The sequence below is a fragment of the Fonsecaea pedrosoi genome, assembly GCF_000835455.1.
Source record: "Fonsecaea pedrosoi CBS 271.37 unplaced genomic scaffold supercont1.7, whole genome shotgun sequence".
NCBI classification, from domain to species: Eukaryota; Fungi; Ascomycota; class Eurotiomycetes; order Chaetothyriales; family Herpotrichiellaceae; genus Fonsecaea; species Fonsecaea pedrosoi.
The window spans coordinates 436,382-450,371 of NW_013550609.1; the positions used below are offsets into that span (position 1 = coordinate 436,382).

General features: G+C 52.5%; 6 protein-coding genes across 6 annotated transcripts; 5 read left to right on the top strand and 1 right to left on the bottom strand.

Moving 5' to 3' along the window:
- Positions 1–41: 41 nt before the first annotated feature.
- Positions 42–1,807, top strand: Z517_10227 (uncharacterized protein; the record flags this gene model as incomplete). The annotated part of the gene is made up of 4 exons (XM_013423840.1): positions 42–153; positions 208–296; positions 353–1,649; positions 1,707–1,807. 4 exons carry the CDS (start codon positions 42–44, stop codon positions 1,805–1,807), a joined length of 1,599 nt encoding a protein of 532 aa, XP_013279294.1.
- A 1,597-nt stretch (positions 1,808–3,404) lies between these two features.
- Positions 3,405–5,591, top strand: Z517_10228 (uncharacterized protein; the record flags this gene model as incomplete). Its single annotated transcript, XM_013423841.1, has 1 exon — positions 3,405–5,591. One exon carries the CDS (start codon positions 3,405–3,407, stop codon positions 5,589–5,591), a length of 2,187 nt encoding a protein of 728 aa, XP_013279295.1.
- A 980-nt stretch (positions 5,592–6,571) lies between these two features.
- On the top strand, positions 6,572–7,528 carry Z517_10229 (uncharacterized protein; the record flags this gene model as incomplete). The annotated part of the gene is made up of 1 exon (XM_013423842.1): positions 6,572–7,528. The coding sequence occupies one exon, from the start codon at positions 6,572–6,574 to the stop codon at positions 7,526–7,528; it is 957 nt and encodes a 318-aa protein (XP_013279296.1).
- Positions 7,529–8,352: 824 nt separating this feature from the next.
- Positions 8,353–9,474, top strand: Z517_10230 (ribosomal protein S10; the record flags this gene model as incomplete). Its single annotated transcript, XM_013423843.1, has 2 exons — positions 8,353–9,142; positions 9,275–9,474. 2 exons carry the CDS (start codon positions 8,353–8,355, stop codon positions 9,472–9,474), a joined length of 990 nt encoding a protein of 329 aa, XP_013279297.1.
- Positions 9,475–9,974: 500 nt separating this feature from the next.
- On the bottom strand, positions 9,975–10,510 carry Z517_10231 (uncharacterized protein; the record flags this gene model as incomplete). Its single annotated transcript, XM_013423844.1, has 2 exons — positions 9,975–10,227; positions 10,278–10,510. The coding sequence occupies 2 exons, from the start codon at positions 10,508–10,510 to the stop codon at positions 9,975–9,977; spliced, it is 486 nt and encodes a 161-aa protein (XP_013279298.1).
- Positions 10,511–11,141: 631 nt separating this feature from the next.
- On the top strand, positions 11,142–13,476 carry Z517_10232 (uncharacterized protein; the record flags this gene model as incomplete). Its single annotated transcript, XM_013423845.1, has 12 exons — positions 11,142–11,191; positions 11,246–11,539; positions 11,589–11,634; positions 11,682–11,889; positions 11,952–12,158; positions 12,212–12,336; positions 12,390–12,445; positions 12,497–12,710; positions 12,766–12,805; positions 12,861–13,091; positions 13,147–13,369; positions 13,419–13,476. The coding sequence occupies 12 exons, from the start codon at positions 11,142–11,144 to the stop codon at positions 13,474–13,476; spliced, it is 1,752 nt and encodes a 583-aa protein (XP_013279299.1).
- Between the last annotated feature and the right edge of the window lie 514 nt (positions 13,477–13,990).

Here is a 13,990-nt window from a genome sequence, read left to right on the forward strand (position 1 = left end):
ATGTTTCTCAGTCATTGCTTGCCACAGTCACCCTCCTCACAATGACCACGCCCTCTCTCTCTAACGGTGTGCGCGCCGAGGTCCCGCTCGTCAACGGGGTCAATGGCACCCGCACACCAAGGTCTCGTCCAGTTAATGTCTTGAAATTTGGCGGTATGTGTGATCAACCTCCGCCATATTTGGTACGCCGTCACTGACTCACCCAAGGAACTAGTGTTGGAAAATTCCCTTTGGACATTGTCAATGTCGTCAAATCTTGTTCCTTGGACACCGATGTTGCAATAGTCTGCTCAGCAGTGCGTATACTCATCGTCGGTCTCGCTGTTTGCATATACTGATCGGCCAAATTTAGAGATCGAGCAGCACCAAGGCCGCAGGCACGACGAACCGTCTGTTGCGGGCAGCGGCCGAGGCAGAGAACCACCGATCCCAAGATTTCAAACGGTTAATCCAAGATGTTCGGGCCGATCACTTGGGGGCTGCTGAAACGTACATACAGTCCGAGAAGATACGGACGCAGTTACGGGCACAGTTTGAAGATGAGTGTTCGTTGGTGGAGCGGATATTGGAAGCTGCCCAGACTTTGGGCGAGACGAGTCCCAGATCCAGAGACAAGGTTATGAGCACAGGCGAAAAGCTCAGCTGTCACTTCATGGCAGCACTGCTGCAGGACCGAGGTATTGACGCCGAGTTCGTCGACCTAGCGGACGTGATTGATTTCAATGTCTCCCACGGTCTGGACCAGCAATTCTACGACAACATGGCATCGAGTTTGGCAAAACGGCTCCAAGACATCCCTTCTGGGGTGGTGCCCGTAATTACAGGATACTTTGGCGCCATCCCGAGAGGTTTGTTGATGACAGTTGGTCGAGGATACACCGACCTGTGTGCCGCCCTCGTTGCCGTCGGCATAGGAGCCAACGAGCTACAAATATGGAAAGAAGTGGATGGCATATTTACGGCTGACCCGCGCAAAGTCCCGACAGCGCAACTGATTCCTCGGATAAGCCCAGCAGAGGCTGCTGAACTCACATTTTACGGATCCGAGGTGATTCACCCTTCCACCATGGACCAGGTCATCCGAGCACGGATACCTATTCGGATAAAGAATGTGATGAATCCACGAGGAGGGGGTACCATCGTCTATCCAGATTCTCCGTCAGAGCTGGCCTCCAAGTCGGCAGGGCACGACCCCACGCTCTTCCGCTCGAGGAGCCCTAGCCAGCTCTCGGAGGGTGAGACGCCGAAGCGCCCGACAGCAATTACCATGAAGCACAAGATCTTGGTCATGAATATCCACTCCAATAAAAGAGCATTGTCCCATGGGTTCTTCGCCGGAATCTTTGCCACCCTCGACAAGTGGCGATTGTCGGTCGATGTCATTTCCACCAGCGAGGTGAATATGTCTATGGCATTGCATTCGGAAGCGCCCCTCTACACGGGCGGAGGCGATGACGAATACCAGATCGTGGATCAGGATCTTCGGGGCGCGATCGAGGAATTGCAAAACTTTGGGACTGTGGACATCATTCCGGAAATGGCGATTGTCAGTCTCGTCGGGAAGCAGATGAAGAATATGATCGGCATTGCTGGAAAGATGTTCTCGACCCTGGGCTCGAATCATGTGAACATCGAAATGATCTCGCAAGGTATGGGCACCCCTCATGGTTTGGAGAGGTGTATGTCAATGCTAACAGGGTGAGCAGGGGCTAGTGAGATCAACATCTCTTGTGTGATTGCAGAACGCGACGCCGATCGAGCTTTAAACATCTTGCACACCAACTTGTTTACCTTCCTCGAACCCTGATTGTGCTTTTTGAGCGATTGAGCAGCATCTAATACCATTTACGGGAGTCTTTGCATAGAAAAAAGAGGGGGGCACTAGTGGTGTCAAAAAGGAAAAATCCGGAACCCGGGGTTGGTCAATAAAATGGGAGGCACTTTGAAAAGGGTCTGAAATTTGGACATTCAGCTGGACACACACGGGCCCACCGTGGCGGTTATATTCGGAGATGTTACGGGAAATGTCGATGACAGCAATTTGGAGTAGATGAAGAAACGAATTTCAACAGAGTGACATGATCACCACAACCCACAACCATGACAGATGTCAATCAAAAAAATGAGAAGATCCAACATCTCCAGATGACATCAACCTGAGTCCAAGGGGTTTGTCCTTTTGGTAGAGTTTAGATGAACCATTGTGGCAGTGCTTGTCTTGATGAAGGAAGAAACAGCTATAGCCCCGGGATTGACAACCCGAAGACGAGAGTTCTCTGCTACTATTTCCTAGAGAAGCAAGAAATATGCTGCGGAAATGAATGTGAAGTTTCTGGAAAGGGAAAGTGAGACAAAGCGGCAACACGGCTAGAGTAGCATCCCGGAATAGTAGTTGTTCCGCTCCGGAAGACGCGCTTGAAACGCGTCCTTCCCTCCACCAATCAAATCACGTCTAAGTTCTGGGATTCGCGCCACTCCCTCAACACCAAACCAGGGAACCAGGTGGGCAGACAACGGGCATTCCACGTCAGTCGAGTCCAATCGAGATGCCATTGATTGGATGTGGATAAGTCCAGCAGCACAGGCCCCGACCACTGCGAACCCTTCAGAATCAAGGCGTCCGTAGCGCCAAAGTCTCCTAAAGTCAAGGTCCATCACGGTTCGCGTCTTCACATTGGCCTCAGTCACCTGTCAGTTGCATCGAGGCCTCGCATCGCAAACCCACGCCCTCGACGCCTCTCACTAATAGCCCACCAGGCCCGCGTCATTCCTGGCATTCCCGACTCAAAGGTCGAACTCCTCTCACCCACACCTCCACCGAGCTCTCGAACTTTGTTCTTACCCGGTCCTGCTCTGCCCTCTTTTTCTGCCTGCAGTTCCCCTCTTAAGAACTGGCCTGCCTCCTCCCACGAACCAGCTTACTCTCACATCGATTTTTTACGCGACAGCCTGGTAAACAAGCTACTCTTTACGATCTCCAGTCATCGCCAGCTTCACGGAATGCCTCGATTGATTCGATAGCTGCGATTCACCTCTCGACTTCTATCCCTTTCGACGGTTCAGCATTCATACCATCCGCACCCCCTCGGTACTCCGACCAGCGCTGCAACTGCGGCCTCGATCTTCCGCGCCCCTCCCGCACAGACACGCCCATACCTCCATCCACCTCCTTCGCCCTGAGATTTGATTTCTCTGGACGCCCTTGCTCACAGCTCGAGATCGTTCTCAAAAAGTGGCAGTTGCCTGTTTCCTGCGGGTTGTCGGCTCTGGACCACATCTCAGCCGCACCCTGCCGTCAACCTCAAAAAGTCGGTTAATGGAACCTCTGCACTTTAGTTTCACGCGACTTTTCCCATACACTTGGCTTGTCCTGTATCTGTGAATACTCTACACCACTTTTCGCCATGGCCTCGACGCGTCAACATCCCTTTGTACAGATCTATCAGGATCCCATGCCGCTTCCGTCGAACAATATCTCACATCTCAGCCGAAATCGACCGCGTCTGCAACCTTCGGCTATGCCTTTGCAGCCACTAAGAAACCCGCCTGCTGCTCACCCACGCCCAGAGGTCATCCTCAGTGCCCCGATGGCACCCGGCCAACAGTTATCCCCTCTCAAGAGCACACCCTTATCTCCTCAGCCACCTTACTACGGAGACCTCAACTATGTTGCGATCCCTCCGCCTATGACGGCAAACCATATGTACACTGACTCGCCCGCGAAGAGACATGCTGTTCCATCCAGCCAGCAGTATCGTCCTGTTCAAATGGCACAGCCAATGTTTACCACCTTCGACATAAAACTTGATTCATATGACCAGGAAAACTTCGGGATGCCAACTACGCAAGATAATTTCGTCGACTTTCCAGAGCCCTCATACGTCCGCAAACAGCCCCTAAAACGATCATACTCGGAAGCGCAGATGACCAACGAACGCCCTTTCAAGAAGCCTCGACAGGAAGATGAATCCGTCTTCCAGCTACCTAACCCTGAAGATATGCCTCCCGTCGAGGATGATGGAAATAAGCCTGCCTACAGCTATGCTCAGATGATCGGAATGGCTATCCTTAGAGCACCAAATCGGCGGCTAACTTTGGCGCAAATCTACGACTGGATCTCGACTACATTCACCTATTACCGAGAAGACACCAAGCAAAGCTGGCATAACAGTATCAGACATAACCTATCTTTGCACAAAGCTTTCACTAAGCAAGAGAGGCCCAAGGGCGATGCCGGAAAGGGAAGCTATTGGGTCATTGAGCCAGGGATGGAGTCGCAGTTCATCAAGGATAGAAATCGCAGAGGGGCCAATATCACCCACATGACGATCAATGCCAACGCGATGCGTCCCGAGCCTCAGAAGATTGCCCAACAGCTCTCGGACGCGCTCGCACCGAACCCCTTCCTTGGTCAATCCAGCGAACCACCCCGCCCTCAGACAGCTCCTGCCCTTCCGGAACTCTCATCAGATGCTACTCTTCCCGCCTCAGACCCCGCTCTGAACGAGCATGAGACTGCCGAATTTGAAGACACCGGCGCCGTCACGGCTCCAAAGTCGTCTCCCCCAGATGCCATTAATTCTTCGCCACCCGTGGTTGCACCTCATCATCAACGCGCGATCTCTTCGCCGCCTACACGACAGCCGCGCCAATCTGTATCTCATCGACATAACCCAAGTCTTACCAAGAACGATGACAGCGGATACTTTTCGTCCATTGAGTCTTCTGCTCTGCGGCCGAACAAGAATACCGTGATGCTCACCTCGGAACTGGACATTGAGCCTATGAGGAAGAAGAGAGGTCGCGCCGAAGAGGAGATTGTGCGAATCAGAAGCTCCTCGCATGATCTGACTCCGAGCCATGGGAGATTCCGGCCATCCACGGCGGAGGGTGCTCAGTTGTCATCCCCCGTTCGTGTCAGCCCAGTGGTGAACCAGAATCCGGTGACTCCTGCTGTTATCTTCAAGAAACCCGCACGCCCTCCTCCTTCAGTGTCTCCAAACACGCAGCTCCTGCTGCATCGCAAAGCAATGCGCGAGTTTGCCAACTCACCGATCAAAAGCTCTGGACTCTTTTTGTTAGAAGAGGCAACATACAGTCCTCTCCGGTGGACGAGTCTGGCGCCCTCGTCAGCCTATACTGAGGAATCTTTTGAAATCTTTTCTGATCCGGCGCTTGGTTTTACCCCAGGCACACCATTATGTGCCTCATCACCATTGAAGGGATCTGTCTCTCGCCCAACCTATGGTCGATCAGCAACTTCTACCAATATCCTAACGGATGTGCTTGGCAGTGCCCAGAATCGCAACACCAAAACTCCAACCCGGAGCTCTCTTCTGCATCCCCGCGTACGGGCTACCCAAAGTGGGTCGCCATTGAAAGCTTCCGCTTCGCATGGCTCCCTCTTCGATACACAAGATGATCTTTTTGACTTCAAGTCATTCGAGAACGACAACTCGGATGACAACGACGAGGGTGTCGATATCCTTCAAGGATTTGGAAAGATTGGTGGAAAGTCGGCGAATGCGACCACATCCACTGGCCATTCCCGTCGACCTTCTCTGGGTCGCAGCCTTACTTCACGCTTTTGATGTGTTAATGAACTTTGGTTGATACCCGCTCGTCCACAGATGGCTGAGTGGACTAACTCTTCACGTCCTATGTTTTTCTTTTCAGGAAAAAAATCTTGGTGATACCACCGGACCGTTGGATTCATCGAGGCTGGTAGCGGACGGACGCTCCGCTGCAGTTGTGCTCGGGCTCTTGGTGCCTGACCTGGACTGGACGAGCCTCATGTGCTTGGACCACGCCATGGAACAACTGCAGAGACAACTTTGCTATGATGTCAAGAGTTTACGAATTGTGATTATGCCCTTTTTCTAATGACGATATGGGATTGTATGACAGTAATGGAGACTATTATGTGGGAGGAGCTGAAAGTGGCTCGACAACAAGCCCATAGATAGTTTTAGCAGCAATGCAATGAGAATGCTCGTCTCGGCCCTTTGGGTCCGGGATGTCAGTCGATTCAATCCCACACATGCTGTACTGGGTCTGTAGAGGTACTTGTATGGTCATCTTGACGAAGATCTCACACCACGGGCCTCGCCTCGTCTCGCGCGAGGTTCCATGCGATGCAGGCTGAGTCATCATCCGACATCAACGTTGGTGACGCAGTCAAGGCAGCGCCAGCCTGCGCCAGGATGATCTTTCACGCGCCTGCAACCAATGGCCGTCGGGACAAAGTAAGCCAGCTCGCTGCAGCTCTACAAGGTACCTGCATTATTATATTGGTCAGCGTCGAGGCAGGATTGAAGTGGTCTTGTTCTGACTCGTTTGTGGCATGAATACGAACAGGCTCACTCAAGGCGTCGGTTGCGGCATCCTGAGATTCTGCGTTTCGAGGTATTCGACTATAGAGGCACGGAGCCTTACTACACGAGCGACATTGGGCGGAGGCACAGAGCTGAGACCTTCCATGACTGATCACACCACCCGAAAGCCTTTTGCACAATCTCTACTCGATCAAGCACAAGTCGCGGGATTGTCCACGACGACACCGAGAAACAAGATGAGCCGCCGTACGCCCATAGCACCTCAGCGAGTCGACGCACCGCTCACCCAGTCGGCAACCTTCCTCGTTGTTTCCTTGACTGACAAGCCCGATGCTGTCAAGACGGTGCGCTCGACGCTAGCCAGTGTGGACGACCTCTCCAAGAATGTTGCTATTCGAGATCTGGATGCCGCCTTTGCGTGCACTGTCGGCATTGGCAGCAATGTCTGGGACAGTCTATTGCCCGGGGTTCCCAGACCGGCCGAGCTGCACCCCTTTCCCACCATTTCTGGAAAAGCCCACACGGCTGTTTCCACGCCTGGGGATCTGCTGTTTCACATTCGGGCTCAGCGCCGCGACCTGTGCTTCGAGTTCGAGCGCCAGCTGATGGATCGCTTGGGCGACAGTGTCAAGGTTGAGGATGACACCGTGGGATTCCGGTACTTTGACGTTCGCGATCTTCTGGGTTTCGTGGACGGGACGGCAAACCCTGTGGGCGCTGCGGTCGACGACTCGGTCCTGGTGACGGAAGCAGACGACGCAGGCTCCGCAGGCGGCAGCTACGTCGTCGTGCAAAAGTATGTGCACGACTTGAGCAGGTGGCGGGGCTTGTCCACGGAGAAACAAGAGGCAATCATTGGGCGCACGAAACTCGACAACATCGAGTTGGACGACGTCGCCGAGGACAAGCAAAAAGCTCACAAGCAACTAGCCAACATCTCTGGGGACGACGGAACCGAGTTATCGATTCTGAGGGACAACATGCCCTTTGGCACACCCGGGAAAGGCGAGTTTGGCACCTATTTCATCGGCTATTCGAGAAAGCTGTGGGTCATTGAGCAGATGCTGGACCGGATGTTTGTGGGCTCGCCGCCTGGGTTGCACGATCGCATTCTGGACTACTCGACGCCATTGACGGGGACGACCTTTTTCGTACCCAGTGCAACCCTCCTGGGGTCTCTGGCTGATGACTAGCGGTTGAGAGTTGGAACTTCTACCACTCTGCTAATCAATGGTAGGAGGACCTGGAGGAAATGAGTATGACTGAATACACCTTACTTTCTTCTTCAAGCGGATGCTGTGTGGGATGCAAATATTGCTCGAGAGAATCTCGCACAGTCTTGCCTCATGTTGCCTCGCCTACAGCTTATCACGGATTACTAGAGACCCTTGAGCATATGCAAGCTTGTCGTCATTAAGGAGGTCCGAATCTAACCTTTCCATATGCATTTCTTATCGACTCGACTGGTTGTTGTTTGTTGTAAATTGTAATTCTATACCTCGTAATATGGCCCAAGTCTGCCAATGGCCCGCTAAAGCGGCGCATGTTGCTCGGGGATTTTCTTGGGGGCTCCGAAAACCATTGAAACTTTTCCTGAAGTCGCATCCGCTTCGCGCGTCTTGTCCCCCCAGTTAATGCTCGGGATTGTTAGAGCACGGACAATATCACAGCGGATTTTCCAGAGAAGCACATTCACAGCGGGGAGGTCCTGAGTCTGGTCAGAGGATCACGGCTGCGGCACAAGTCCCCAAAGGACGACGAAAAGGATGTCGACACCACGATGTCTCCGCATAGCTATTGAAGCATGCCGGCCCCAGAAGGTATGGAAGAGCCTCACATCGCCCACATGGCAGAAAGAAGCTGTTCACCAGGAAGACGTTTCCGCATTATAGCAGCAGCGGCGCTCTGGAGCTGTTCTGAACATGTTCACGATTGACTGACTTGTGAGTTCGATGTCCAGACCACCACCGTTCCGCTTCGACCCCGTCTTTCTGCTCCAGCCCATCGGCAACGATCGATGCAGGCCTTTTGCTCGCATGCGCCGCGATATGAAAAGAACAGCAGAGACACATCGATAGAAACGGGGCCTGTTGATATTACAGCAGGCTTCCCAACTCCGGAGATCGGGTCATACAAAATCCAGGATGCCTACGAGGAAGAGAGAGCTCCGGTCAAAGAGAGCGGTAGAGAAGACGACTCGGCGGCAGCGACGGCTAAGCCCAAGCATACGCCGACTTCAATACAGCGGTCCAAGCAGAGACCGGACGTGGTGTCGGAGGCTCAAGCCCAGGATATAACACAACCACAATCGCCCACAAAGCGAACTCCAAAAGCTACAAGGGGCTCGCCATCCACGCCGCAGCTCTCTGTGTCCGAGAATACGACCGCGGCACCCAGAGATGAAAATGCAAGACCCAACGTACCACCCAACGTCCTTGCCGCGTACCGCACTCCGCTCTACCATCCTGTCACCCACGGGATCCCCGTGTGCCAGCTTCAGCTCCGCTCCTTCAGCACTCGCAACCTCGAGTTTTTCGCCGACTTCTGCGTCCGCGCCGCGTACTACCTATCGCTGCCCTGTCGGGGACCGACGCCCCTCCCGAAGAAGATTGAGCGATGGACGGTCCTCAAGAGCAACTTTGTGAATAAAAAGGCCCAAGAGAATTTTGAGAGGATTACAATGAAGAGGTTGATTACCGTGTACGACGGACATCCAGAAGTGGTCGAGACGTGGTTGGCGTTTGTGAGAAAATGGCAGTTTTATGGAGTGGGTATGAAGGCAAATCTGTGGGGTTGGGAAGGTCTTGGTAAGTCTGGAGAGGCACGCTCATGGCTATTTCACCATTACACCATTGTGTTTACCCCCTCAGCTACTGTGGACTGGTTGCTATGCGTTTGCGGTTTACCTGTAAGTTTGCTAACGTGTGTTGCTTTTTCAGATGTTGCATCCAAGATGGACCACGACTTCACGTCTCTCGAGAAAGAACTCGATAGCAAGCTGCGTCTGTTTGGATTCAACAAGACAGCGGGCAAGAAGAACGATCTGCTTGACCTACTCGAGAGACAGGGACATAGGCGTGAAGGTATTGGCATGAGCGAGGTTCGGGAGAAGAGCAGGACGACTGAGGATCCCTGGTAAGGAGGTTGAAAGGCTATTCGCACGCTATTGCACTCTGAGAGAGCTCGGGATACTTTTGTGTATAGATAGGTGTACAACGAAGGCTCATGTAGCAGTGATACATTCGGCGGAGCAATACGGAGTGCCTTGCATGAACGTACCTACAACACATGCCTATCTCGCCATGTAATCTGAATACAATGACCATCGCTATTAGCGGTGATAGGGATGTAACCTGACTAAGTACTTGTCCTCATTAATACTCGTCCACTCTTGTTCCTTCCCCTGCTCCATCCAGGTGGTACGGAAAGGCGCCGGTAGAGTGTTCGTCCATACCATCCAAAGTAGGAAACGGTAGATTGCAGAATCCAGGCTGGGATGATATCCTTGTTTGGTAAAGTTGTTGCCGGGAAATCTGCCTCTGATTCAGACGCCGCGCATGCATTTTACCGGCTACCACATATCATACAAGGCGAATCGTAATCTATTGATACAATTTGGCTTTATGCAGTCCTCTCAACTTACGATCTCAAGCTAATGTGCACTCTCAATCGTCTCTTCTTCATCGCTAGACTCGTACCAGCCGGACCAGCTTGTAGACCCAGCTGTTGTAAGGTAGTATCCACATCATGCACCGTCATCCGCCTAATCTCTACAGGTGTAGTAGGAAATGTAGGAATGAAAGCGCCGGTCAATGGGTTGAGGAATGGCGAAAGCTGATCAGATGGACCCGAAAGATAGGTATTTTGGACGCGGGCAGCATTGTTGAGGTCGCTATATAAATTAGTATGGCGATACTAAATGAATTCAAGAGCGATATATACCTTGTACTCAGTACGGTAAGAAGACTATGATGAGAAGCTGTAATTCTCTCTTCAAGACGGGCGAATTGTTCTCTAGTTTCATTTCTCATTTGCTGAATCTCGGCAAGAATTCTTTCGCCACCGGCAATTGCAGGTAAATTTGGCAGTTTCTCGATTTCATCGGCAGCAGTACGAAACGCATGATGGAGCAGATTAAAATCCGCCTGTGGAGTGAAGCGATTTTCTTCAGCCATGATTATGATAGGCTGGTGATGGGCTGGCGACGGTGTTGATTTACAAAAAGGTTGGGAAGATTACCAAAAGTGGCGGCTCATACCGCCAAATTTGGCAGGAAGTTTCCCTGCAACTTCTGTTTGTCGTGTAATAGGCATTGATGGTCCACGGCAAAAAGGGGCAAATGAATGACCACGAAAGAAGAAGGAATTTGTTCCGCGCATCGACCAGCATCTGCACGTCGACAACTTCTTAGCAAGTCGGCATGAACCATCTCCACATCAAATCCCACATCAACTTTACTGTATCTTCACCTAGAATCTCCACGTATGTCCTAGTCAGCCTCAGCTGGTTCTTTTGCGGGGTGAAAACCTTGGTGCATCGGCCCAATGGATCCCTCCCACCCATCCCACACTTTGACCCATGGTGCGCTGGGTCGCGGGTTTAGTCTTACATGGCTATTCGATACGGGTGCCAGTCGCCTGAACCCTGGGGCGTTTGCGTGGAATAATTCCACGGAGTCACTGGGGGAATGTCAATATGAGACATACAGACCGAGTACAGACGACGCAGTCTCGTCGTTCCTCATGACGAACACCAGGTTCTGCTGATCTCTTGTCTCCTTTTCAGCCGTACCATCCAGCATTCACCATGTCTCCCGGCCGGATAGTCGCTGACAACGACTACGACTTCATCGTGTGGTCAGTATCGCCGTCTTGGTACCTTATTCCTGTCCGCTAACTGTGTCATCGTAGCGGCGGAGGCACGGCAGGCTGTGTCGTCGCGGGCAGACTCGCCGAAGATGACAACGCGCGGGTCCTCGTCGTCGAGGCAGGCCCTCACAACAAAGATCTCGAGAACGTCCACATGACGGGCGGCTGGTCCAAGAACTTTGACTCCGACCTTGATTGGAATCTGGTCACTCCGCCCATGGCTGGCGTCAACGGCAGACAAGTCAAGCTGAGTCGGGGGAAATTCTTGGGAGGGTCTAGCGGTGTCAATGGAACCCTCTGCATCAGAGGCAACAAGCAGGACTATGATGACTGGAAGTAAGGCTCCCCAACACTGCGGTTCGGAGGATTCAACTTAGTGATTCAGGCTTCCAGGGTGGTCCGGAGAGGATTTCTTCAAGTACATGCGCAAGGTTGGGGAATCCTACCAAGTGAAAACGACATGCCAGCTGATGATAAGAAGGCCGAGACGTTCCATCCCAAACCGTGGTTTCAAACCGACGAGAAAGCCCACGGATACAACGGCCCGCTCCACACAGAGCCGCACGATCTCGCCCCCATTTCGAACCTGTTACTGGAAAGCATGGAAGACATGGGCTTCCCGTTGGTCCACGACATGTTCAGCAATGGCGAGACTCCGCATGGTTGTGGCCACGTGCCCCGGACTGGTACGTACGACGCATCAACGGGGTCCCTGTTGTAGATGGGAAGCTGACCCTAGCTTGCAAAGTCCACAAGGGCATCAGAACTACCGGAGCCGACTTTGTCACCAACGATCAACACAAGACCAATATTGACCTCCTGCTTGACACGGTCGTCGACAAAATCAACTTTGAGGAGAAGGATGGTGAATTGCATGCCACAAGCGTGGTGCTCGTCGGCAAGGATGGCACCACCAGAGAAGTCAGGGCAACAAAGGAGATCATTGTCTCTGGAGGTGATTGCCAGATCTACCCAGGGTTTCCGATGACGACAGCTAATGTCTGAAAGGCGCATATTGTTCTCCGGCCATCCTTCTCCGGTCGGGCATTGGTCCCAAGGCTGAGTTGGAAGAGTTGGGCATCCAGTGTCTCGTCGACTCGCAGGGGGTTGGGAAGAACTTGCTGGATCATCTTGTAGGCGGCGTCTCCTTTCGAGCGAGAGCCTGTCATGGGCTGACTCGATGCAGATTGTGTTTGCTTTTTACGAAGTCACCAAGGAAGGACTGACCAACGACCATCTTGTGTACGCCACGTTCTGCCTGACTGCGATTTCATCAACTAATCCTTTGTCTAGGTATCACGGCGACGCTGCCATGGCTGCATATATGCTATACAAGGAGAAGAAGGAGGGGATCCTCTCCACATTCCCCTTTGGCGCTTTCGCCTTTGCAAGGCTCGATGATCGCCTAAAAGATGAACCACTCTGGAAGGAAGCAAAGAGGGAGCCTGGCCGGGACCCGATGGGGTTGACTCCCAAGCAGCCAAACATTGAGTTTTTCACCACTGAGGTGAGCACTCTGCACATCATTCGAGCTTCTGTATCCTGCTGACCAAGGTCAAAAGCTGTACGGTGGCCCTAAGCAATATGATCAGTTCCCCATTGGTGAGTTTGAGGGAGTACGCGGCTGCAGCCACGAAGTCTGACCGACTACCTTTAGACAAGAAGCATGCCTTCGCCATGATCACGGAGCTATTCTCACCACGGTCAAGGGGGACGGTGACTCTAAAGTCCAAAGACCCTCTAGAAAACCCGGTGGTGGACTGCAACTATCTCGCCGACCCGCTCGACATGCTCGTTCTGTCCGAGGGATGCAGGCTCGGCAATGAGATTGTCATGAACCTGAACAAGGTTGCCAAACAAGAGATTGTGAAAGGGTCGTGGCCGTCAGGTATGTACAACACGGCCACCCGTGACCAGGAGCATGACGCTGACCGCATGCTCAGATCTGACACATCATACTTACACGAAACGGGAAGAATGGGAGCCTTATGTACGAAAAGAGGCCACCACATGCTATCATGCTGCAGGGACATGCAAAATGGGGCGAGATGGCGACAAGATGGCTGTTCTTGATGAAAAGCTTCAGGTCCGCGGAGTCAAAGGCCTCCGTGTCGCTGACACCAGCGTGATGCCTACTCTGCACGGTGGCCACACTCAGATGCCTGCGTATGATGACTTCCCCAAGATATTATTGGCTGATACTGACCCGTAGCAGGTACGGAATTGGCGAGAAAGCCGCGGATCTGATCAAGGCAAGATGGTCAAAAGTCTAAGACGGAGGAAGGATGCCCTGCCAAGTAGCCGTGGCTAATATGGTGTTGTTGGCAAACAATCCTTGGCCTCTTCATCCAGGGGCGTCACTGGGCCGAGCTTGTGCTTGTGACATACGGCAGAATCCAGCCTGACAAGTGGGTTGTGTCATGCTTTAGCGAAGACTGGCACACAGCACCATGATCAACGTGTCCATCACCGGCAGCGTCTCTACCTCCTCTCTACTTGGGACAAAGGGGACAAGGCTGAGTCTCTACGGAGCACCCAATGCCTCATTCCGCGTTTGTAATCCGGGAATACGGAGAATCTAGTCTTGGCGCAATCCATAACTGTGGATGCGACAACGTCCCAAAAGCGGCACCTTCAGCCCATCCCAAGTTGGAAACGCGGCATTTTATTGATCCTTCGCCTGACAAGTTAGTAGCTTTTGTACTTTGTCTTGAGAGACAACCACTTTCTTCGTCCTCCTCTGGACATGTAAATTAGTATTATCCCTATACCTGTAATTTCAACTCG